The 27,075-nt window shown below is 41.0% G+C and overlaps 1 protein-coding gene across 12 annotated transcripts in view; it reads left to right on the top strand.

Moving 5' to 3' along the window:
- The first annotated feature begins 3,655 nt into the window (after positions 1-3,655).
- NEO1 (neogenin 1) overlaps positions 3,656-27,075 on the top strand; it is a 517,036-nt gene continuing 493,616 nt past the window's right edge. For 10 of the 12 annotated variants that reach the window (XM_048866141.2, XM_048866140.2, XM_048866143.2 and 7 more), the window contains exon 1: positions 3,656-4,080. In XM_048866141.2, coding sequence (XP_048722098.1) covers positions 3,972-4,080 — 109 coding nt within the window. In that variant the 5' untranslated portion in view covers positions 3,656-3,971. Of the gene's footprint in view, positions 4,081-4,686; positions 4,721-27,075 lie in introns of those variants that run through there. The other 2 variants (XM_048866132.2, XM_075132926.1) reach the window with 2 other exon arrangements.

Genomic DNA, 27,075 nt, shown 5'->3' with positions numbered 1-27,075 from the left:
ATTTCCAGCACAAATCCAGGTTTTCTCACCCCGCCCCGCACCAACACACACACAAACCCACTCTCCTGCTGGTAATAGCTTATCTAAAGTGACCACTCTCCTTACAATGTGTATGATAATCAAGGTGGGCCATTTCCAGCACAAATCCAGGGTTTAACAAGAATGTCTGGGGGAGGGTAGGAAAAAACAAGGGGAAATAGGTTACCTTGCATAATGACTTAGCCACTCCCAGTCTCTATTCAAGCCTAAGTTAATTGTATCCAATTTGCAAATGAATTCCAATTCAACAGTTTCTTGCTGGAGTCTGGATTTGAAGTTTTTTTGATATCATAACTTTCATGTCTGTAATCGCGTGCCCAGAGAGATTGAAGTGTTCTCTGACTGGTTTATGAATGTTATAATTCTTGACATCTGATTTGTGTCCATTTATTCTTTTACGTAGAGACTGTCCAGTTTGACCAATGTACATGGCAGAGGGGCATTGCTGGCACATGATGGCATATATCACATTGGTGGATGTGCAGGTGAACGAGCCTCTGATAGTGTGGCTGATGTTATTAGGCCCTGTGATGGTGTCCCCTGAATAGATATGTGGGCACAGTTGGCAACGGGCTTTGTTGCAAGGATAGGTTCCTGGGTTAGTGGTTCTGTTGTGTGGTCTGTGGTTGCTGGTGAGTATTTGCTTCAGGTTGGGGGGCTGTCTGTAGGCAAGGACTGGCCTGTCTCCCAAGATTTGTGAGAGTGTTGGGTCATCCTTCAGGATAGGTTGTAGATCCTTAATAATGCATTGGAGGGGTTTTAGTTGGGGGCTGAAGGTGATGGCTAGTGGCGTTCTGTTATTTTCTTTGTTAGGCCTGTCCTGTAGTAGGTGACTTCTGGGAACTCTTCTGGCTCTATCCATCTGTTTCTTCACTTCCGCAGGTGGGTATTGTAGTTGTAAGAATGCTTGATAGAGATCTTGTAGGTGTTTGTCTCTGTCTGAGGGGTTGGAGCAAATGCGGTTGTACACATAAACACCACCCTATACCGGAAACCTACTGACCGCTATTCCCACCTACATGCCTCCAGCTTTCACCCTGACCACACCACACGATCTATCGTCTACAGCCAAGCTCATGATACTTTCTGTATTTACTTTCTTTGGTAATATATATGGATTATGTGATGTTCTGTTTTTCCTAAGAAAGGTCCAGAAATCTTACTGCATAATTCCCAACAGGCTGAACCATCTGAAATGTTGGTTAGGGCGAGTGCTGCAAGCAAGCAACTGTATAAAAATCTGTGGCCATTCTTCATCTCAGCCTAGATCCTGACTTGGGCCATCTGTAATGCAGGTTACGGTGAGTCCCAGAGGTACCAAGCCAATGTAGTGCACATTCCTGGAGATTTCTTCCCAGAACTTTTAAAAAATGTTTGATCAAACAAGAAATAATTAAATATCAGGATAAAGGGACATGCACTATAGCTCAAAAATATGTAGGGAGCGTATGGTTCATAATAACCCACCTTCTCTTTTCTGAAGAAATCCAGGCGTAGAAACTAGATTTAAAGGAGTCAATTTTTTTTAAGTGAAGTAAAACTTGTAATTTTTTTTCCTGCTTTGAAGCACATAGGGACAGAAGTTGAGCTGGCATCATGCCGCTTTTTTCCTGTAATGCCAACTTAACTGGATGGTATGTAAGATAATAACTTGTACTGTCAACATTTATTTTATCTTTCATAAAAATATCATAATTCTGCACTGTTTTAATGCTTGATCAAATGCAAACACTGGTCACACTAGAGCAGTGGTGACTTGAGACATTAATACTCTTACCGACAGTAAAGAAAGGGTAAATTAATAATTTAAACAGTTAACTTTGTAAAAGTATAAAAAACAATCAAAGGGCATGGGGCTTCTTGTCCCTCTAGCCCAGTGGTTCTCAAACTTTTGTACTGGTGACCCCTTTCACATAGCAAGCCTCTGAGTGCGACACCCCCTTAAAAATTAAAACCACTTTTTAATATATTTAAGACTATTATAAATGCTGGAGGCAAAGCAGGGTGTGGGGTGGAGGCTGACAGCTCGCGACCCCCCATGTAATAACCTCGCGACCCCCTGCGGGGTCCTGACCCCCAGCTTGAGAACCCCTGCCCTAGAGGTACAGGGGCTGGGGGAGGGAGGGAGAAAAGATTAGTTGGGAAGCAAGCGTATTGGGATGTAGGGATAAGAATGGATAATGAGGGGTGTAGGAGGGAGAGCTTTGTTGGGATGGCACAGAAGAGAAGAGGGCAAGGGGTATAAGCAGGGGTGGGCAGGAATAAAAATGTGGCCACTTTTGGAGAGGCACTTTCTATGCCCCCCACAGTCAGAGGAGCTGCCTCTCCCCGCCCTCGGCCCCATCCTCCACAGCCCCTGGGCCGGTGTCCCTCTCCCTCAGCAGACAGAGAAGCTGGATTCTCCCCCCACCCCTGCCAACGGCTGAGCTTGCTCTCCCCACCCTGGCTCTGGAGGAGTTCTCTGCCCACACTGATTGGGGGGGCTGTGCTGATTATACTGATTGTAGGGGGTCAGAGGGGTGTAGGATGAGGGGGTGGGAGTTGGTGGGGTATGGGGTCAGTGGGGTGTAGAATGAGGGGGAGTGGGGTCAATCAGGGTGCAGGGGGGTCAGAGGGGTGTAGGATGAGGGGATGTAGGGAGTCAGAGGGGTGTAGGATGAGGGGGAATGGGGTCAATGGGGGTGCAGGGGGTCAGAGGGGTGTAGGATGAGGGGGTGTGGGGTTGGTGGGGTGTATGGGGTCAGTGGGGTGTAGAATGAGAGGAAGTGGGGTTGATGCGGGTGCAGGGGGTCAGAGGGAGTTGGATGAGGGGATGTGGGGTTGGTGGGGTGTAGGGGGTCAGTGGGGTGTAGGATGAAGGGGTGTGGGGTTGGTGGGGTGTAGGGGTCAGTGGGGTGTAGGATGAAGGGGTGTGGGGTTGGTGGGGTGTAGGGGGTCAGTGGGGTGTAGGATGAGGGAGTGTGGGGTCAGTGGTGGGTAGGGAATCAGAGTGGTGTGGGGTCAGTGGGCATAGGCAGTCGGTGGGGTGTAGGATGAAGGGGTGGGAGGTAGGGGGACAGAGGGGTGTAGGATGAGGGGCTGGGGTCAGCAACATGTCTATACACGGACACAAGTGTCTGTGGTAAAAAATTTGAGATCTGTGGTAATTTTTCAAAAAATTGAATGACAGAATGACAGAATCCCCATCCCAAAGTCCGTCACTAAGTTCGATAATTTTGTTAAGTGTCCGTCACGCAACGTGGTGGTGCCCACCCCTGATGAGGGGGCTTGGGGGGTCAGAGGGAGTACAGAGGAGCAGGGGGGAGGGGTGTAGCGTGAGGGGAGGTAGGGGGTCAGTGTGGGTGTAGGCGCTGTTCCTGCACCAGCAGGGCCCCGTGACCCCCCACAGCCCTGCCCGGTGCCGGTGCCCAGCTAGGAGCGGCTCCTACAGGAGCCCACGACGCCATCCCCTCGAGAGTCCCGCTCCGGGTTTCTCTGCCGTCCCGCCCCGCGTTTTCTGTCTCTCCAGGAGCAGTACGGGATTCTCTGCGTGGGGGGGAAGGTGCTGCTCCGCGCGCGCCCCCGACGGTTGGCCGTCAGAGGAGCGCGCTGCCTCCCGCTGGGAGGGGGACGGGAGAAGAGGCGTGCGTGTGGCGCATGCTCACGGGCGGCGGTGGTTGGGGGCGGAGCGCGGCGAGTGTCCCTCTCGCTGTGTGCTGGAGACGCGACGCCTGGCGCTGGGACCGGCCCGCGATGGAGTGACTCCCCACCCCGGCCTCTCTGCGCGGACGGCGCTCGCCGCCGGAGCCCGACCAGGGCAGCCCCTTCCTCAGGCCGCCGCAGCGGCAGCGCCCGGCCAAGGGCGAGCGGACCCAGTCCGGCCGGAGAAGCCCCCGGGGGAGGGGCAGCTGCTGCTGCTGGGTGCCCGGCTGCCCGGCTCGGGGCGCGGAGCGATGGCGGCGCGGGGAGCCAGGCGGCTCCTCGGCTCCCTCTGGATCGCCCTGTTCCTAGGGCAGCCGGACCCGGCCTCCGCCGCCAGGAGCAGCTCGCAGAGCCCCGCAGGTAAGGAGCCGGGCGAGCCCCCGTGGCAGCGCGCGAGGGCGGTGTGGCCGGGGAGCTGGCGGGCTGAGGGGCTCCGCGCCGCGCGGAGGTTGCGACCGCGGTCGCTGGAGGTGGCTGCAGTAGTGGCCTGGCGCGGCGCGCAGGGGCTGTCCGGGGTGACCGCTCCGTCGGCGCGCCGGGGGGAAGGGGCCGATGCCGCCCGCTGGGCTGGCGGGTCGCAGAGGGCGGGGAACAGTGACCCCGCGGCTTGGGAAAGGTCAGGGCTGTTGCTTCGCGCTGGACATTTACAGGCGCCTTTCCCCAGCGCTGGGCAGGTCCGTTCCACTTGTGAGAGCGGGGCAGCCTTGGGCACCTTACATGCACCAGTAGAGGCCACTGCACACCTCCCTCAGTTGAGTTATCCCTGCCACTTCTCGGTGCAGGGAGAGGCACAGGAGGCACCTGGGTCCCATTTCCCTCGGCGTTCCCAGTACGCTTCACCAAGGACCTCCGTTTCCTGCTCTCATTGAAGTCTATGGGAAAACTACTATTGAAATCAGTGAGAGCAGAATCGGGCCCTGGCTGAGCTGCGAGACCAGACCTGCTTGCTGATTTCAGCAGGGACTGCTTTCCAGCCGAAAGATGACGACCTGCGGAGGGGGTGAGCCAGTTGGGTAAATGAGAGCCAATAAGTAATTTTTTATTTAAAAATTATAGAAAAAAAGTACCATATTTTTGTGTTGGGTGGGAAGAAATAGGGGTAGATTGTGTCGCTGCTTAAAGTGACCACTAATGATCTTCTATGTTGCTCATGCCACTTTTGCCTTTTTAACACAGGGATTGGCAGGCATACAAGACTTTAAATTAATGGTTTTGCAGCATTTCAATTATTATAATAGTCACACTTGTCGAATTTTTACAGTTCATGATCTTAGTGTTTCCATTATGAATCCTGATTTTCAGGGGTTTAAAAAATTAAATCACATCCAGTTGAAATGTGATATATGAATTAGTGTTTTCTAAATCTTACAAAGAATGTCAAATCTGTTAAATATGTTATAGAATGATTATTAAGTCTTTAATAGTGTAAGCTGCTTAGTTTGCAAAGCTTTTGCTAAAAAAGAAAAAAAAAACTTTTGTCCCTTTTGTTGGCATTTGAATTCATGCTGAAAAAAATCTGGTTTCTAGTGCCAAGGAATAATTTTAAGTTTTGATTGGAAATATATTGTAGCTTTTGCATTTTTCACATTTTAAAGATAGTGGTTGTGTTTGAGGTTTTGTTGGAAAATTATTGATCAGGCAGTGGAGTTTCTTCATAGAATTGACTGAATAAGCTCTGTTATTACATGGTATAGTATGGCTGTTTCAAATCACATTGGGCAGGAACTTGGCATGGGGGTTGTCAGTGTGGGTCCTGCTATTGCTATAAAATATGTATGTCTGGTGGCTGATATTTACATGATAGGAGAGTGTTTGTCTTTACTAAATGCAAGTTTTGTAAGTTGTAAGTCCGAAGTATGGCCTGTACCTTATGAAAAGAATGTTAAAATGGGATATGGTAGCGAAAGATGTAGTGAAGTGGGAAGGGATCCACAAAGAGAGAGTACTAAAAATATGCTATATATGTTGGAACCAGAAGAAGATTCTCTGGAAGTTGGCTTGAGTCTGTGGCCTGGAGCCAATTAGGTGATTTTTTCCTTAAAAAATGATCTGGAAAAAGAAAGTACAATACTATCTTTTTGTCTTTGGATGGGAAGAAATAGGGCTAGAATTGTGTCACCACTCTGAAAATGACCGATTAGTGGTGATCTACAAAGATTGCTCATACCACTTTTACTTCTTAGCACTGGCATATAAGATTTTAAATTTCAGATTGTTTTTGCAGTTATTACATGTCTTGGAATGATATTGGACAACTGCACTTGGAAAACAAATATTTTGTTCCTCTCGTATATAAAATATAATGTATGCGCTGGGTGCTGCAGGTGCCATTTAAAAAAAAAAGAGCGAGAGAGAGCAAACACTGCAGCAGAGCCCCAAGAGTGAATTCCACCATATGGTTACTGTAGGGTCCTAATTCCTAATACATACTATAACTATTAAAATTGACAGGTTTATTCTTTACATTGTTGCACTATGTAACTCCCTTTAATGTTAACAGGAGCCATAGTGGCTAGAGCAGGGGTTCTCAAACTGGGGGTCGGGACCCTTCAGGGGGTTGCGAGGTTATTACATGGGGGGTCGTGAGCTGTCAGCCTCCACACCAAATCCCGGTTTGCCTCCAGCATTTATAATGGTGGTAAATATATTTAAGTGTTTTTAATTTATAAAGGGGATTGCAGTCAGAAGCTTGCTATGTGAAAGGAGTTACCAATACAAAAGTTTGAGAACCACTGGGCTAGAGGGACAAGAAGCCCCATGCCCTTTGATTGTTTTTTATACTTTTACAAAGTTAACTGTTTAAATTATTAATTTACCCTTTCTTTACTGTCGGTAAGAGTATTAATGTCTCGAGTCACCATTTTCAACATAATTCCTCTTGTCTTAACTATTTATGCAATCATTATTAAATTCCAAAAATATGTTGTTTGATTTAAGTCAAATATATCTAGGTCTCTGACCCAAAGAGGTTAGACATGAAATGGCAAGGGAAGACAAAAACAGAAACAGATAGGGGTGGGGAGGTCGACGTTTATTTATAGTTATAAGATCATTAGTTTGCTTGCGTGATTTTGTGCAAATCTCTTATTGTTTCATTAAGAATTTTTGTATATATTTAACTTGCAAAATAATTATAAACACAGGACACTACCAATGTCGTAGAGCAGGGATTGGCAACCTTTCAGAAGTGGTGTGCCAAATCTTCATTTATTCACTGTAATTTAAGGTTTTGCGTGCCCATAATACATTTTAACGTTTTTAGAAGGTCTCTTTCTATAAGTTTATAACTAAACTATTGTTGTAGGTAAAGTAAATAAGGTTTTAAAAATGTTTAAGGAACTTAATTTAAAATTAAATTAAAATTCAGAGGCCACCGGACCGGTGGCCAGGACCTGGGCAGTGTGAGTGCCACTGAAAATCAGCTTGCATGCTGCTTTCGGCATGTGTGCCATAGGTTGCCTACCTCTTTCGTAGAGTTTAAGGCCAGAAGGGACCACCAGATCATCTAGTCGGACCTATGTATCACAGGCCGCCAATACCACCTGCATAATAAATCTATTACTTGTCATGCATGTATATTGAATGTTCAGCATATAATTTGACTTGATTGAAAATAATTCCTCCTAAGCTATATGCATGATGTTTTGTTTTGGCATTTGCATAAGTGCCCATAAATAGAATGCAGTGAAAGGCCACCTTGACGTTTTTTCTTTGTGAATAAAGAATGACCGCAATAGTCTCTCTATCTGGACTTTATGCAACAGGAATAAAACGTAGTTACTAGCAGCTGGTTGGTTTAGTTTAGTCTTCTGTACTGTAAGTTTTTCTAACTCTTCAGCCATGGTTGAGCAAAGTGAATGGAGTCCGTTACAAGAGTATTATGTAGAATCTTTCTAGATAGTGCTTTATGTAAAGTTTGTAATTTTTTGTTATCTCGAGGGGAAGGCAGTACATTGCTACTTATCTAAGTTGTAAGTGGATGGTTTGTTTCTTTCAGTCTCACTTTTGCAGTGATATTATCTTGTTACTTCACATTTTAGCATTCTTAAATTTATTTTGTTGTTGTAAGTCCTGTTTCAATTAAATGGTTGTGGACTAATGACATTATTAAAGTAAACTAATGTATGAATTTACACAGATTTGATCAGTTTATACATATACCTACGTGTAGTATGCATTTTTCACAAACAGGAAGTATGCAGAAAATATTGTCATTTTCATTTTAAAATAGCTTTCTTGGCTTCTTTGTGTCTCTCTCTCTCTCTCTCTCAGTAATATAGTACACACTTGGTTATTCTTGGCTATAAAGTATCCTGGTGGTTTTCAAGAGATCAAACCTTTGTCACTGTTCTATTTTAGGAGTGATTATTGCCAGGGCAGTGTAATATGGGGAAGTGGGGGAGAGATGCCACATTTTTGTTTGAACGTTTTATAAATGTTGGTTCTTTGAAAGTTGTTCAGAGGCTTGTATTGTTAGGTCTGGGGGAGCTGAGTTCGTCTTGAGTGTAGGTGAGGAGGACAAAGGTGCATGATAAATATGACTTCTATGGCTATCATCACATATATCATTATGTATCTTAATGAGAAACCATTAATTTATCTACTTTGAAAGAGAAGATAAAATTATGCCAGTGTCCTCAGAGAAATCTAAACACAGCTCAGGCATCTCGTCCTTTTTTTAAAATAATATTCAGGTAGCTCAATTTTATATGGCTTTCTATCGGCATGAGATTTTCAAAAAATATTTAATGCATGCTTTCCTCTTAGTCTGCAATACAGCGAAAGCAAGCAATGAGGGTGCATGGAAATGGAACAAGATGGGTGTTTTCAAGAAAATTACATAAAGAACAGTATTAACATGTTCTTTTAGCAAATATATTTCTCATTTATGTAACAATACATAACTTCCAAATTGCAGCCTATAAGTCACTTTGGGACAGAAAACAGGAGTTGCAGTATAGACATCAATTTTAGCGTTTTAGAAATCCTCAACTTCATGAAGGATATGCAGTTATGATCTTTTTTTCTAAAAATGTATAAGGATTTGTTTTCATTTTCACACTTTGTAATCTATGCGAGAGAGGGGAAAGAGTAATGAAATTATTGCCATTATCTAATAATTATATTAGTTTCTTGTGAGGAATCTGGGTTCTGGCTTAGAGAGGTTAATGAAATGAAAGTAGGCTTGATTGTGCTTCCACTGAAATTAATGGCCAACCTTCTCTTGATTTCAGTGGCTGCAAGATTAGAACTCAACTGGCTGCAGGATCAAGATCACTATTTCTTATGTGTCTAATTAAAAAATGTATCATTTTTGCAGCTAAATTGTTTTCTTTTCACGATCTCCCATCATTGCAGTACCGATGTTCTTTGATTTGTTATCTGTTTTCTCTAGACATTCATCTACTCTGCTAAATATTGGTTACCTTGCTCCTTAATGGCTTCACTTGTAAATAGTAACAAATATTTTCTTGCATATTTTCTTTCATAGTTGCCTCATGTTACCCTCACCCTCCTCCCTCCCCAGCAAGCCTAATGAGACTGATATATATATATGGAGAAAAGGCACAAATCAATGATGTACTCTAGTAAAATGCAGTAGTAGGCTTTTCTTTTGGTGGTGATGTACAGGAGAAATCCCAAAACTTATTTATTAGTGGTGTAATAACCAGATTGATTTGTTTGTCTATTTCTTAACTACAACAAACATTTAATGTGGTGCATGGTAATATGATAGTAATAAATCTAGTAGTTAAATGTGACATGTTAAAAGTAGGCTATGACATGCCCAAAGTATGATTAGAAAATACTGTCACTAAATATCAAACTGGTTGTTCTTACAATACAAATGTTAGAGATTAAATTTAAAATTAGTAGCCTGTGTTCACTAAATTTTTAATAACCTATTTGGGTTGTGAATGGGGAGATATACTGCCTGTCCATATCTTTTTATCATACTGAAATAGATCAATAAATATTATCTCACCTTCCTAGTGTCTCTCAAAAATGCCAAATAAAAGAGCCAAAAGAATTCTTAAAGCCATAGAATAAATATTACAGTGCTATGAGAGAATTTGAGAAATCAACCATACTACTGGTTATCTACTGATTGCTAGTGCTCCAATTAAGTCACTTAGTTGCCTATTGAAGATGGTAACCTGAATAATTCCATGTAGTTACACACAAATTTATTTTTTTTATGTGCACATAGTTGCATTATAGGGTCCTTTGAACTTTTTACCAGTGTTATAAGTGCCCTTTAAGAAAGTGTGTTACTGCAATGCCATGATACTCTTAAATTCAAAGCGCCCTGCTGGAGAACAGATACTCAAATGCCTGTTAGAAATTCAGTGGGTAGAAATTAACATTACATTCCCTCTCTCCAAACATTAGCAATTTACACTAAATTCTTGCATGAAGGTACTTAAGCCCCTGGAGTACTGTATTTGGTAATTCCAACTACTATAAAATCCATGGATTATACATAGAATACTGTGACTATATTAAATATGTTTTGTAGTGTAAATTATTTGTAATGATTTCCTCATAAAAATCCAATTGGAAAATTAAATCACCATTGTTTCTAATACAAATTCACATGCTGCTGACAATTTTTTTTATGATACAAAAGTGCTTTCTTGAATGGTTGCAAGTTGTGAAGCTGAGTGACACTTGGATTCATACAACAAATTACTCCTGAGGGCGTTCTGTGTCAAAAAAATTAAAATTCTGCACACAATATTTTAAAATTCTGTAAAATTCTGCTAATTTTATATGTCAAACAAATGTGGAGGTTCCAGTATGGAATTGGGGAGCACAGGCCACTGGCTGCATGGAGGTGGGAGATCACTGTGCAGCTCTCTCCCCATGGCACCTGAAACATCCTGCTGGGGTGGGTGGGTGGTTTGCATGACCGCTTTTGTGGCTTCCCTTTGCTTCCCTATCAGAAAGTAATTTTTCTGTGGGGAAGCAAAGAAATCTGCAGTGGACATAAATTCTGGGCATGCTTCCCCCAGGAGTAAACAAATTCCTTTTACATACATTCTCCAATGCTATTTTATTTATTTATTTTTTGTTTGGTGAGTATTCTTAGCATTGTTTAAGACCATTGCGGTGTTGTGATGTTCTGGCAGGAAGAAATCAGACTCATTAGAAATCCACACTATTTGGAGAACAGTATGAGACAAGACTTTTTAGGAAGATAACAGTGCCTCAAATTGGGGGTGAATCCTGGGTGTTATGGTTACAGTGGAGGTAACAACAGACTTTAGAAGTGAACATGTTACATTTTTATAGTTCTTGCTAATAGAAGTTGCATACTTATTCCTGAGGTTTTATTTGGAGATGCTTATTAATACCTGAAAAAATTCGCTTCTCAGATCAGTTGCTCTACACAATAGTCCCTTCAAGGGAAGGGAAAACATATGTAGCAGGTATCACCAAATAGGCATGGTGTCAATGTGAGAGCCTAAACATTATCATTTGTCGCAGTATAGTAAATCCATTCTGCGCAGTGAAATGTGACACGTTGTAATATTTGGAAAGTTATTCATGTTTTTTATTATCTGTGTGTGTGGGGGGGAAATCAGAGGCTGTCACTAACATCACAAATTTCCTCCATTTCTTTATAAACTGAAAAAAAAAAAGTGTGGCAGTTCTTGTTGTTGGATTTATTAAACCTTTTTTAAGGCCAACTTCGAGGCTTTCTCCTTGGCTTAAGATTGTTTCCACAGTTTGACTATGCTGCTGACTAGTTCATTGATTCCTCTTCCTGCAAATCTTTTCTTTGTCCTAGAAAGCTAATTTAAGTGTGATCTACAAGCTATTATATAAATATTTTGTGCTTTTTGGGTCTCTCTCTCTCTCTCACGTACACATCTATTTAAGACAAAGTACATTTCTTTTGTAAATACAATTTGTGAATGTAAGTCTTGGTGAAAAATTGGTGCACAATCAATTTACTGGTCATGAATCATGACCAATCGTATTAGTCTTTCTGCTGTAACTTGTTTTCCCATTTTACTTCTTAAAGATAAATATAGATTTTTTTTTTTTTTTTTTAAACTCTGAGTGTTCTTAAAATGTCCAGCCACAAAACTGATATACTTCAGCAGTTTTGGTACACCAGTGTGGAACACAGAGGCTAGTCCAGTTACCAGAGTTACACTCAGCAGCACCAGGAATTGTGGCCAAAGTTTTAATGCTGAGGACTTTGTATTCCAGCCTCTCTCCTATTCTCTGATTCTTTTTTTCTTTCTACAGTGAATTTCAGAATCCATACTTCTCCTTTGTGACCAAAATGGTTACGAAATATATTTACTCACTGTGTCAGAAGTGGTGCAAGGATGTGTCTTCTAGAATTTCTAAGCCTATGGCTACTGTGTCAAAGCTTTTAGATCCCTCAGACTCTGAACCATCAAAGAAGTGGTTTTCAGACACCTTTTATACTCGGATCTTCAACCGCTGTTAGTTGTGAAAAAACTATCTTTACAATGCAGAAGTGTGTGATGGAAGAGGTAGAAAAACCTTGTTTTTTCTGATTACTTAGAAGAAACCTTAACATTTGCAACCACCTTTCCTATCTGACGTTTTTTCTTTTGTAGGGCTTGTCTGCACTGAGTGGCAAGTCCATGTTTTTGCATTATGAGCAGATGAATAGAAGTGCCTGATCTGCCTTTTGTATACTATTTTTTGTATATGTCTATCATGTTCTCTCTCTCATTCACCCTCTTGCTAGGTGACCAGTCCCAATTCATATAGTATTTTCATGCCCCAATAATTTTCATTGTCTGTCCTTTTTAGCTACATTCCATGTGTTGACCAGAACTGAACACAGTACTGGGAGTAAGGGTATACCATTGATTTTATGTTGGCTTTGTAATAGTGCCTGTGCTCTCTATCCAATTTCTTTATGCCTCCTAACGTTGTTTACTTTTTTGACCACAACTGCACATTGAGTAGAGGTCTTCGTTGAGCTGTCCACAGAGATGCTCAGGTCTTTCTTCTGAGTTAGTAAGCTAATTTAGAACCCAGTAAGATATGGTTAGTGGTGTGGTTTTTTTTTGTTTTTTCTCCTTCAGTGTGCGTTACTTTGTGTGTATCAACAGAGAATTTCCATCTGCTATCATATTGTCTGTGTTGCCCATTCAGGTAAGTTGGTTAGGTCCTTCTGTCCCTCAGTGTCCTCCAGTCTTGGCTAACCTAAATAATTTTGTAATCTGCAGATACTGCCATCTCAGTGCTCATTCCCTTTTTGAATTAATTAATAAATAAATGGCACTAGGCCCAGTTTGGAACCTTGTGGCACTACACTTAACTTTGTGGCAAGACAAAAATTGACTACTTATTCCTACTGTTTTCTCTGTTTCTGATCCAGGACAGTACTTTGCCTTTCCCACCATGACTACTTAATTTCTTTAGTAGCCTCTTGTTCAGGAATTTTGTCAAAGGCTTCTTGTAAGTCCAGATAAATTTTCAGTGGGTTCTCCATTAACTACTACTTTACTGACCCATTGAAAAAACTAGAGTTATGAGTTAACTTTGTAAGTAGTGGAGTCAGATGCTATCATTGATGATCTATGATATTTTTAATTATCATTTCATCCAGTTGACCCAGTACAGAAGTATGTATTGTTAATTTGTAATTCCCTGGATCATTCCTGTTGCCTTTTTTAGTATAGGTACAACATTTGCTACTCTTCCAGTCCTCTGGTATAATAGCTGATTGCATATTTTTTGAGAGCAGTCCAGCCGTTTCTTTCTTAAATTCAATTGGAACTCTTGGGTATATTCTCTCTGGATCAAATGACTTATTTCTTTTTAATATATCAGTTTGTTTCTGCGTCCCTTCTTTTGAAACAGCAATTTCCAGTGGCACCTGTTTATTACCACAAAAGACTGTCTGAGTAGGTATCCCCCTCACATCCTCTGTGGTGAAGACTGATATAAAGAAATCACTTAGATAAGAAAATTGCTGAAAAGCTATCTTAATTTCTAACTTTATACCATGGTGGTCCAGAAGCCTACTATTTCTTTTATCTTCCTGCTTCTGATATATTTCAAGAGTGTTTTTTTGTTCTTGATATCTTTTGATTTGGTCTTCAGATTCCTTCTTAGCCCTTCCCATTTCCTTTTTACATAATGCTGCTGTAATTTACTCTTTTTATTGGTTTCACTACGGTTGGATTTCCATTTCCAGAAGGATATCTGCTTGGCTCGAATAACCTCTTTGAACCATGCTATTTAGTCGTACTAGTTTACTTTTTGCTTTTTTTAATTCAAAAATATGCATGACTTTTAAAATTATTATAGTTTTTCTTAAATAGCATCTATACCTAATTTTAAGATTTTAATTTCTTTGTTTTTACATTGGAGCTTTTTTGGCTTCTCTAAGCCATGTCACATTTTGATATTTGACTATTGAATTTTCCCATTATTATGATTTTATAAGACTTTGCCTCTTTGATCTGTTTTGTGTACTCTGTCTTTTTTCCTTATATGGATGTTGGTTTTATAACTCTGCTTGCATATTTTTAATCTTATAATCTGAGATTTGTATCCGTATAGATTTAACTGCATGGTCCTCTCCATTCAGAGAATTTACTCTACCATATTTTGAGGAATCTTAGATATATACTACTCTTCCGCATCTTCAACCTAATTTGCCCTTTTTATATAATGTATAGTCAAGTATTACAGTATCCCACTTATTTTTTCCCACCATGTTTCAGTGATATCTGTTATGTTAAGGACTGTCCATTTCCATACATTCAGGTTCATTTATTGTTGCTTTCAAACTTTACACTTGTATATACAGACATAACTTTTATTTTTGTATCTGGCTATTACTTTAATGTGACATCTTGTTGATTTAACAGCAGTTATCAGTGTGATCTTGACCTGTTCCTGCCCTGCCCCTGTTCAGCTGTAACTTCTGTTCTGTCCTTTACTTGATACAGAGATACATTCGTGTTGCTGACATCTCTAACAGATGTCTTTGTTCAGCCTGAGTGATCCTTGGCAAATTTCAGTGTTTCCCCTAAATCCTATGTTAAACAATTCCTAAAAACTTTATTAAAGTAATTTGGCAGGGTTTGGTTCCGCTTTCGTTAAGATGGACTCCGTCCCGTCTGCATAGATTCTTCCTTCTTCAGAATGTACCCCAGAGTCCTCTTTATATCATCTTCTGATTCATTCTTTGAAACCCTGAATACCTGAAGAAGGTAGCTCCCAACTTCTGTAACACTACTACTACTACTAATGATTTGGTAAATTCTCTCAAGTAAGTGTAGCAGGTTACTAAAATGCATTTTAGATCAGTAGAACAGTTGCTGTAACTTCTTAAAAGAAAGCATATCGCTCAGGAGCACACCCTGGGGAAAAAGTACAGCATAATTTGCTTTCCAGGTTCTGATTTCAGATGTTGTTGTATTTTTAACCATGAATACTGTAGTCCTTATTTGAAAAGTGGGTGGGTCAAGAGTATCAAACATGGTGGGGAAGAAGGGCGAGATAGACATTAACAAGGAAATAAAATGTTTGACTGGTACTAACTTTTGGAAACATTATTTTGAAAATGGACCACAGAAAGAATTGCTTTATCCGTTGCTCCTTCATAAGACTGCTCATGTGAATTCAATGTGATGTAGTGAAGTTGAGATCAAAATGTTTTTACATTGGACAGTATTAGAGTGAACAGCATTTTACCTCAGCAAATTCCTTTATTTCTGTATCAATTTGAGATGATCTTGTATCCAGAAAAATGTAGTTGGGGCAAATGTAACATTACCAAATCAGTTTTGCAGAATACTCATGTGAGACTACAGAAAAGTCATTTTTTTTCCTTATGTAATCTTATTAAATTAGGCCTAAACATTCTAAGTAGGAATGATCCATTTTAAGCCACGCTAGTTTCATATGTGTAAACTAAAATTTGCTAAGTTAAATTGATGCAAATTCACATTTATTTCTAGTTGAATTTGCTGGTAATTACAATGTTTTTAAAAATTCAACTTTAAACTGATGATGAATTCTCAGTTTTAGCTTTAATTAGTTTTATAGGAAGGTTTCATTCGTTTGACTGTTTCCTAATTGGGGACAAACTATAATCTTCCTAAAGAGGTTTGGATCTAATTAGCATTAAGAGGAAATAAATGTAAAACCACTACATGGGTTACGCTTTTTTTTTCCCCTCCTCTGTGAGGCATGGCTGCTTAATATCCATGAAAATACTTTAGCCACTTATCTGTTTGAGAAATCCCAAGGAAACTTCATTTCAGGATCTTCACCTTGACTAGTATGAAATTTCATTTGTCGTCATTTGGAATTATTTAGCTGCATTACAGTGGAAGTGTGCAGTAATAGTATGGACTAGATGCTGTAACTTCAGCATGTTGAAACTGGGATTTAAAAACGTTTTTTCCTGTAGCATAACTGCCTAAATTAACTGGTGACTGCTTCTCGTATAAAGGACACATGAACTTGAAATCTAGTCGGTTCAAAAAAAGCATGAAAAATGGTTTTTAGATGCTAAATCTCTGCTGAGACCTTCTGTCAATTGTAATGGTTTTTCAATTAATTACATTTTTCTTGTTTTAAAAATGTTTCCCTTCCTTGTCCTGTTGCTGTATGAAAGAGTTAAACAAATATAAAATTGAGTTTACTGGGGCAGCGGTGATACTGATGATATGCAGTGTGATGGCAATTGCAATTTACCTTGTGCATAAGTAGAGAATTTTTAACTGAACCTTTCCTTTATAATGTATATTGGCGGTTTCTTATATCAATAATAGGATTAAAAAAATTCAGACCAAAGTGTGGCTTAAGTTAATGATGTCCTTACTTACTAGAAACCAGAACAACAATGGTTTGCAGTGATACTGACAAGATTTGTGTAAATTTCACCCTGCCTGGGAAAGCAATGAGCAGTGCACTGGAGCTATTCATGGAAGAGGAGAATCCAAAAGTTGGAAGCTGGGTGCAGGGGTAAAGATGCAGTCAGGCTCTAAAATTTGTGGGGGAGAGAGTGCTGCAGTTCCCTTCCAGCAACATGGTCTTCACTAAGTTTTACTGGTATAACTTGGAAAAAACCCATACTTCTAACCTACTTTTAACCAAAATAGTTATACTGATAAAAGCGCTAGTGTGGTTGCAGTTATACCAATATAACCAGACTAGATATTGATAGTCTTGAACATTCAAACAGTTTTCCAGGGATAATACTCGGTACAAATCCCAGCATTATTCTCTTTATTTTCAGTCATAACTGTCTTTGCAGATCCATACCAAAAGAAATTGTGTGCTTTGCCTTGTGGGACACAGAATGTTCACTATCAGTAAGTAGTTAGTATGTATACACGTAGAAACGTGGGGGCTGTAAGGGACCTCAAGAAGTCATTTAGTAGTGCTGAGGCAGGATTAAGTATACCTAGAACATCTCCAATAGATATCTATTTAACCTATTTTTAAAAACCTCCGATGTTGGGGATTCTACACATCCTTAGATAACCTGTTCCAGTGCTTAACTATCCTTACATTTAGAAAGTTTTTCCTAATATATAACATAATTTGCAGCAAAGGAGATTTAAGCTGATTATTTCTTGTCCTAACCTCAGTGGACAAGGAGAACAATTGACTGGTTTCCTTTCTATAATAACAGTTTATATATTTGAAGACTGTTATGTCCCCACTCAGCCTTCTCTTTTTTAGGCTAAATATGCCCATGTCTTTCAACTTTTCCTCAGAGGTTGTTTTTTAAACCTTTTAGCATTTGTGTTACTCTCCTTGGACTCTCTCCAATTTGTCCACATCTTTCTTAAAGTGTAGCAGCCAGAACTGGATATAGTGATCAGCAATGCTGAATAGAATGGAACAATTACCTTCTGTGTTTTACATAAGATGCTAATACATTTATTCTTTTAGAAACTGAGTTTGAAAGGCCTCCCCCATAACTTTCCCACAGCTCCCTCTTTTCTGCAGACTGGACTGGCCATAGAAACTTCACGTTCTATTTATGTTGCACAAAAACATTTGCTTGTTTTCTTTTTAGAGAATAAAGTATCTTATTAATTTAGGTTTTATTGTGTGGGTTGTTTATGGCCAGTGTGTATATTTGATGGGTGACTTTTTGGGTCCTTTAGGTCCTTTTTTGCCTCTTTTTCTTTTGCAGTTTTGGGCTCTTTGTAGTCACTAACTTCTGGTTTTTGCCTGTAGTATTCTTTGACAAGTGGCCAAATTTCAAGAAATGAGACAAGTAATGGCAAATCCTCTGTGATTGATACCCATGGCCAGATATGTGAAGTGGCTGGTTGATGGGTATTTGTTTTAAGGTTGTGGTTTTTAGGCTGATTTTTTTTCAGATGCAGTTGGAAGGAAAGGCTCATATTGTTCTTAACTAAGAAGGCTTTGTGGCCACTTGTTCTGAGCTGTCTGTTTTGGTTCTACTGTTGAATGTAGATTCAGATTCTTCAGTCTGCCAGTGTGGTTCCTATGAGTCAACAAGAAGAGGTGTGTTTTTTTTTTTTTTTTTTCCCCCTTGTGGTGTCCCTGTGGGTGCTCCACTTTAGGTGCTCATCGTGATTGGAGATTTTTGGTAGCAGTCCCCATCCTATCTGCACAAGCACCCTACACAACCTAAAGCCCTGTACCAAGGCTATATGGGGCTATGCTGGTGAACCGCCCTCAGTTCCTTCTCGAGCACCTTTGGCCAGAGACTTGAGTCTAGCGTGTTCCGGTTTACTGTGTACCTGTTTTCCTTTTTACTAGTGTTCTAGCTTTATAGTTGGTTCTTAGGTGTAGGTTTTTAGTACCTTATAGTTGGAAAGTTTGTTTTTCTTTTTCTTTTCACACACGTGCTTTTTTCATTTTTCTCTTGTTGAGGGGCTTGAACAACTATTTCTTCCCAGGAATGCTGGGCTCCCTGGGATTTAAAAGGTGCTGCTTTTGTCGAAAAGCAATCCCTGTTAGTAACAGGCACTCCCACTGCATTCATTGCTTAGGAGACTCTCACTTTCCCAGCAAGTGTAAAATCTGTTCTTTGAAGGGAAGATCCTATAAAACCAGGGAAATGAAGTATTGTCTATTAATGATGGAGCAAGTCTTAAAACTGGCTTTGGCACTGGGTACAATGAACCCCCCATACTGGGTCCCTCCACGGCTGCTAATGCCCTGTCATCATCTAGACCAGTGCTTCTCAAGCTATCTGTTGTGGGGGACCGACAATTTTTTTTTTTCCAATGTGCTTGCAGACCAGCAGCTGATGGCTCAAGGATCGGCACTGGTCCACGGACCACCACTTTGAGTAGCACTGATCTAGACCACATTCACTGAGAGCTTCCAAGGGAAAAACAGCTCCAAAATCCTGGACTCCAGCACTTCTTGACTACGGTACCAATAACTGCACTGCTGGTTCCGAGAGCTTCCCACTCCAAGTTTAAGGAAGGAGCAGCGCTTAATTTGTGCCAAGGCTTGCCATGGCTGAGCCCCAGCACCACTAGGCTTGGCAATTCATAACCCTGGCACCTCTGCGCTTGCTGCATACTGCCAGTTAATGAAGCCCTCATAGAGCCAACCAAGTCCATTTGGCAAACTCTGACAATTCCCCCATGACCCCCATGCAAGAGGGCTGATTTTTTTAAAAAAAAACAAACATACTGCATCATGACCAGGGATTCTGAATTATTTTCTCATCCAACATCAAAATGTCTGGTCATGAATGTAGTCCATGAAAGAGGCTGCAGCATACCCCAAAGCCATCCCTTATAATAAAGGACCAAAAAAGTTTGGACCTGTTCGGTCATAAGAGCTCAACAACACTTTTTAAGGTGAGGTTAGCTAGCCACAAGGCACTGATGTCAAAATATGGAAACCTGAATTACAAGACGTGTAATGCTTTTATTGACCATTTGCCACAGGAACATCGAGAACAGTTTAGTGCCATTATAAAGGAGGGTCACTTTTTGGCAAAAACTTCATCAGTCTTTACTCTATGCAGTGGACGCTGCAGCCAGGTCTGTTTCCATTGTGGTAGTGATGAGATGGTCTTCCTGGCTTCAGTTGTCTGGGTTTCCACAGGAAGTACAGTTGACTCTGGAAGACTTGCCTTTTGATGGCCAGAAGCTTTTCACAGTTTCTGTGGACAACTTGCTTCATATCCTACAGGATTCTAGGGCAACGTTGAGGTCATTAGAGATGTGCATACCTGCACATAAAATTAAGTTTAGTAAGTTTCAGTTGGCACAAAGATCCTGCCTTGCCCAATTTTCCACCTTCCTTAGGCCACCAGAGCCACTGGGTAAGAGGTTTTCAAAGAAAAAGCCTGCAGCTACCTCAGCTGCTTCATCCCAGCCTTCAACATTGTCCAAGTGCCAGTTTTGATGGTTTGGTCAAGAGTCAGACCACCCAACGACCAGGTTTTATCAGTTACATGACACAACTGCCCTTTCCTCAATTTGCACACCACCTCTCATTCATCAAGCATGGGAGGCTATACCATCAGACAAATGGGTATTGCAGGCCATTATGTCGGGTTGTGCTATTCAACTTCCCTCCACCCTACCCTTCTAGCCTCCTTCCCCACCCCCTTTCAGACTTCTCCAACAAGCAATTGATGATACAGGAGATCTCATCATTCCTAAGTTTAGGAGCCATGGAGCCAGTCCTACTTAAACACAGGTAAAAAGGGGTCTATTCAAGATATCTTCCGATACCAAAGAAAAATAGGGGTTGTAGGCTGCTACTAGATCTCAGACAATTGAACAAACATGTCAGACAACTGAAATTCAGAATGGTGTCCCTTGCTGCTCTAATTCCCTCCCTGGAATTAGGGGTGTGGTTTGCAACCCCTGACCTCAAGATGCTTACTTTCATATAGTGATTCATCCTTCTCATAGGAGATTTCTTTGTTTCACTTTCAGTTACCAGCACTGGGTCCTACATCCGCCCCTAGGATGTTCTCAAAAATCATGGCAGTCATAGCTGCTTACTTATATTGTCTAAGAATAACTGTCCTTCCTTACCTTGATGACTGGCTCCTCAAGGGTTCATCATGTAAGGAGATATAGTTGGCAGTTCAAACCACAGCTTCACTAATCCTAAATCTAGGCTTACATATCTTTACTCCCTACACAATGAATTCTCTTTAAAAGAGCGCTTCTGGATTCAATAATGAGCAGATAAGTTTCTTGTGCTAAAGAACCTTATACAAAGAGTGCAGTGCAGTCCTCAACTTCCAGTAAGGACGTCTGCAGCTGCTGGGAAACATGGGGAGCTACCAGGTTACATCTTTGATGTCTCCAGAGGAGTCTTGGGACTCTTATGTACCCAACAAGCAGGTATCTGTACCCAGTCAGGTCCTATAGTCTCTCACCTGGTGGATGGATCCATCCAAAGTGTGTGCAGGAATCCTGTTCAACCAGAATCCTCCTACAGTCCTATTAACATTGGATGCTTCCCTCTTGGAATGGGGAGCACATCTGGGTCCTCTCACGGTCCAAGGCAAATGGTCATAACAGGAACAATGTTTGCACATCAATGTGTTGGAATTAAGGGTGGTCCAAAATGCTTGCCTCCACTTTCTTCCTCTACTCAAAAGCAAGTCTATCAAGATCATGGCAGATAACATAGCTTGCATGTATTATATTAATTGTCAGGTCAGCACACATTCCCCTCACTCTGCACTGAAGTGATTGAAGCTTTGGAATTGATGCGTAATCAGTCAGATATCCATGCTGGTTTCTTGCCTCCTAGGTATAAAACACTGTGGCGGGTGACCTGAGCAGACAATGGTAGTTGAACTCTTGAGTCCTTGACAAAGTATTCCTACCTTGGGTATTTCCAGAGGCTGAACTTTTTCCAGGGCAGCCAACACAAAGTACAGAAAATTCTGTTCTAGGGTGGGGCCCAATCCCCAATCTCTAGGAGATGCTTTCTTCATTACATGGACAAAGGGTCTTTTCTAGATATATCCTCCAACTCCATTGCTCTTAAAGGTCTTTATCAAGATCAGACAGGACCAAGCCATTCATTTTGATTGCACCATCTTGGCCAAGACAAGTTTGGTTCCCTTATCTCATCAGACTCACCTCTTGCCCTCTGTGATGGGTCCCGATCAAATGTCGACTGTTGTCTCAGGATGGGGGTTAGATGCTATACCCCAATCTGAACATCCTGCAACTACAAGCTTTGTTCCTCAGTGGTTCTTGGGAATAGAGACCACATGTTCATCGGAAGTACAAAGATACTGTAAAATAGCAGAAAGGAATCTATTAGACATACTTACCTTCAGAAATGGAGAAGAGAGAGCCTTTTGAATAAGCGGTGCCATTTTTCTCCTGTCCACTTGTCTTTCCTCAATCTTGGATTACTTGGTGGAATTAAAAATTTTCAGGCCTTTCTATGAGGTTTGTTCCTTCAAGGTTTGTTTAGCGGCAATAACAGCTTTCCTTGTGTTTTCCTTCCAATAGAAGGAAATAACAGCTTTCCTTCCAATAGAAGGTTTCTCAGTACTTGTTCATCTGACCACAGTGAGATTTCTAGAAGGATTTATCAATCTTTTTCCTCAGAGTCTCTGCACTTTGGGATCTCAGTCTGGTTCTTGACCGTCTCATAAAATAACCCTTTGAGTCATTGATATGTGTTCATTACATCTGTCTGTGAAGATAGCCTTGGTGCACATCACTTTGTTCGAAGGGTTGGGTAGATGGGGCTCTAATGACAAACCTTCCCTTCCCTTTTCTTTGGGAGAACAAAGTACTCGTTAAGATCTCATCAAAAATTCTTGTCCTCTGAATTTCATATCAACCAAACTGTTCACTTTCTTCTCTCTCTTCCCTCCCCCCCCAACCCACGAAACCTCATCCATCTACACAAGAGTTGGCTTTTCATACACTAGATGTTAAGAGGGAATTAACCTTTTACTTGGACAGGATTTGGCCATTCAGGAAGACACCTAGATATTTTTTTTTTCTGTTACAGATAGACTCTCCCTTAGACTTGTCTCCACTCAGAGACTTTCTAAATGGATCTGTTCTTGCGTACTATGCTTTTGCTGAGGTTACACCTTTTCTAAGAGAGACTGCAATCTAGTAGAGTATGCAGTCAGTCTGGAGCTCTACTCAGTGACATTCCAGTTGCTGAAAACTGCAGGGCTGCAACATGATCCTCAGGGCACAAAGGTCAGAAAACATTTGCACAAATTCATGTTGCAAGATCAGATGTGGCATTAGGCAACACAGTTTTCTTCAGCGATGGACTCTCTTCTGGAACTCCCACCTCCTTTACGTGTTGTTGCTAGGGAATAACTTAAAAGTGGAGCACCCACAGGGACATATTACTTGAAGAGGTTATTTACCTTGTGCAATAACTGGAGTTCTTCAAGATGTGTCTCTTTGTAGGTGCTCCACTACCTTCCTCCTCCCCTCTACTTCAGATCTGCCTTCGTGGTCTCTGTGGTAGAGAAGAAACTGAGGGCAGTTCACCCACGAAGCCTTAAGTAGCCTCGGTTCAGGGCACGAGGATGCATAGGTCGCATGTGTGGGCAGAACAGGCACTACAACCAAAAATCTCTGATCAAAGGTGCAGGGGCACACAGCCATCTAAATTGGAGCACGCTGTGGGGGACACATCTCGAAGAACTCCAGTTGCTGCACAAGATGAGTAACCTACTCCTTCAAACAGAGCTCCTTGGATTTGAAATCTTGAGTTGTAGGTCCATCCTGGAGACACTGGATGTAAACAAGCTGGATCTGAAGTTGAAAAGGTTTTCACCCCAGGCTGTGAGAAGTTCATTTTTGGAAGCTTTGAAGATGCAAGCAAGAGCATTTTTTCATTCATCAAACACAGTGAAAGAATGATCTGATTGTATCCTGGCATCACTGGGATGCTTGAAAATCCTAGGTGGTTAGGGCTTGCTCTGATCCAAGTCAATGTGAATTATATAGTGCTGGTGGGAACTCCAATATGAGTTCTAAAGATTGAAGTGCTGTTTTCCCAAAGTAGTGTGCTGCACTTCTCCTTCTGAGACCAATCACTGCAGCCTAGGTTTAATTCAATGGAGATATTCATCTGTAAGAGAAGACCATTAATTAACTATAACTAAAGTTACCTGACCACGTTGCCTCCACATATGCAGTAATCTATCCTGTCTTTCCATTCTGTGAGACCCTTGTTATTCAGGCATTGGTCTCTTCTCCATAGTTAAGGCTGAGTTCAGATTTGCACTTAAAGCAGGGTATCAATGTCTTCAAAGATCAAAGAACACCATATATACTCTTCACTCTTAAATCGCACTCTTTGAAAACAGAATTAACTTTCTGTCAATTTCCAAGTACTTCAGTTTCAGGTTTAAAAAGAAAACAAAAAAAATTAAAAGGGTGTTTAAGAAACAATACTTGCCAATCCTGTTTTGCCCCATCTTAATAATGGAATAACACATTATTCAAACTTTGTATATAGTTACTAACTTAAATCCTGTGTGTAGGCTAGTTTTAAAGAAATTTTGTTGTAACTAAGGTATTCATGAATCCACAATTGGTACAATAAATATGAAAAAAAGTTTTAAAATGTAAAGGAGGGAGATCAAACAGATGTATAAGTAAAAAAGGGCTTAGATGAGTGGTGGGCAACCTGCGGCCTGTGGGCCGTACGTGGCCCATCAGGGTAATCTGCTGCCTGCACCTCCCAGTGGCCACGGTTCGCCGTTCCTGGCCAATGGGTACTGCGGGAAGTGGCGTAGGCCAGAGGGACGTGCTGGTTACTGCTTCCTGCAGCTCCCATTGGCCGGAAATGATGAGCTGCGGCCACTGAGAGCTGTGGGCGGCCGTGCAAATGTAAACTGTCTGGCTGCCCACCAGTGGGTTACCCTCACGGGCCGCAAGTTTCCCACCACTGGCTTAGATGGGCATCACACATTTTAGCTGTTCAGTAACCTCGGGGTCAGCAGTGTGGAGTCTGAAAAGTCCCCCTACTAGACTAGCATGAGAGGAGCAGCCATTCAGTAGGTGTGTAATGTCCTCAACCACATCATGGGTACATAGAGGTCTGCTCCTGAGTACCCAGGTGTGATCATTTGACACACTCCTCATCTCACACCTGAAATGGTTAAGTTTGCATGAGAGAGAGTGTGGCAGCTTGAAGCCAGGGAGTGTCTCATCAGACTGAGTTATAAAGGAGGAGTTTCCAACGGGGAGCAGCTTCTTCCAGTTTGGCTTGGCACAATATGGCAGCATTTGCTGGAGAAATGGTGGAAAAATGTCCAGATTGGTTGTCAGCTGCTGAGTCAGTGGTGACACGCTTCACATAACTTTTGAAAAGTTGCAGTTATGGCATCTCTTGCATTTCATCAAGGAGATTCTTTGTGTTAGAAGGTGGGATATTAGAGAGGACTGGTAGATACTTGGTGTTTGTTGGTCATATGATTCGATTCAGCTGTACATCCATGAACTTTGTATGGGAAGAATTTAACCACACAGGAGCACTATTCTCCAACTGAATAGCGGAGCACTAGCTCCAAGTTCTGCTGTGCTCTGTGTGTGTGCTTTAGCTTCTCAAGTTGAGTCTGGAAGCTTACTTAAGATTAAGAGCTGAAATGGCCTCCTATGAGTTGCTTTGGTGAGGTGATAACCCACCAAGTTAGGTAAGCAGGGTGGATTTGATTTAAATCAAATTGATTTAAATCACTAGTCATTCATTTAAATCAAAAGTGCATTCTTGTTGGTTGTTATAACATATTTCATACATATTCTTTGCAACTCGGAGATGTACGTTTCATTTTTAGAAAGTACACACTATACATTTTTAAGTGATTTATTTTTAAAACTTTTCAGACTGGTTTTACAGTTATATCAGAAAATGAAAGATTGTTTGGTTATTTCATTTACCAAAGGTAATTGAAGCAGATATTTATGAAGGCATTGGGAGGTAAACTATCTCCAATTCAACAGGTTGATCATTAATATTTGGAGGATTTTCTTGCCATGCTGTATTAGGAGGAGATCACCACCAGACAGACATTTAAATGGTTTTATTTAACTAGAACAACGTTATGTATTCTGGATTTTTTTTCTTCAACATAATATTTGAACAAAACAAGCATCTGAATTTTTGAATTTAGTTAAACATTCAAGTTTTTTAAAATCAGGTTTGTTTTTGTTAAAATTGTTTGTTTTTAACTAAAATAGTTAAATGAAATATTAAAAAAAAATTAAATCAACTGTCAGCCAGATCAACATGAGAAACTTAAAATATTGGCTTCTGCAGCTAACTCAGTCATCTTCACCTTCATTTGTTCATAATCTAGAAAAGAAAAACAAGCTTTCCTGCTTTTTCAGGTCCCAAACGATTTCTCAATTTGGAATGAATTATTCCAAAGGAAGAAAATATTCTTTCTACACTGACAGAAGAAGCTACTGCTGGTAAAAGTGAGATTATCACTTCAACCGTCTCTAAATCCAAGTTCTTCCTCCAGTTCACTGGTGGGACTTTCTTTAAATCATCATCAGCAAACATATATTTTGTGAATGCTTCACCCTTAGCTCTGAAGTTTTATAGTTGACATTATGGAGGGATGATTGCTGGATGTCCATGTCATAGCTAACTAACTCTTCTTCAGCAGTTAAAGTTTGACCCTGGTACCGAGTATTGATGGTAGTGCTTGTCCATTCTTTTTTTTAATGCTTGTAATTTAACTCTGTCATTGCAAATTTCTCTTCTTAAGATCTCACTCAGTTCCTTCCAAATTTCAGCAGCATCAGCAGTAAAACAGCTATTTCCCTGCATTTTGTTCAAGGCTACAGAAATAAGGCTTCAGGGTACTCAGCATGTGTTCAACCTTTCTCTTTGTAGCTTTTACTGCTACTTCTTATAAGTATTCTGCTGTGTGTGCATTTCCTGATGTATCAATTGTTTCTGTAAGGAAGGCATTCCCTTCTGTTGTCACACGAGCACATACAACGGGATCACTGTTGACATTGCTCCACCCATCGAGACTCAGGTTAATAATTTCACCCTCTTCACCTTTTGAACACTGCTCAATTTCTTTCATACACTTCCATAGCCAGCAATTTGCCTGCGACATCTGCTCTGTTGGGTGGACTGTATTCTGGTCTTAATTACTGAACCATGTGATTGAAGTGTGGGTTCTCAATCATACAGAAAGGAGAGTTTGTTGCATTAAAAAAAACGGGCAATTTTTTCATCAATTACATCTTTTTGTAATCTGCTGGTTCTTATCACAAACTTATCTATGGTTGTTTCTGGATGATGGAGTTTTTTTTCTTTTTGCTACAGGTGATACACTGTGGCTATGTGACATACATGATGTGACTGAAACACTATCATTGGCAGATAACTCTGAAACCA

The sequence above is a fragment of the Caretta caretta genome, chromosome 10 (genome assembly GCF_965140235.1).
Source record: "Caretta caretta isolate rCarCar2 chromosome 10, rCarCar1.hap1, whole genome shotgun sequence".
NCBI classification, from domain to species: Eukaryota; Metazoa; Chordata; order Testudines; family Cheloniidae; genus Caretta; species Caretta caretta.
This window is presented reverse-complemented; position numbering and strand designations above follow the sequence as displayed.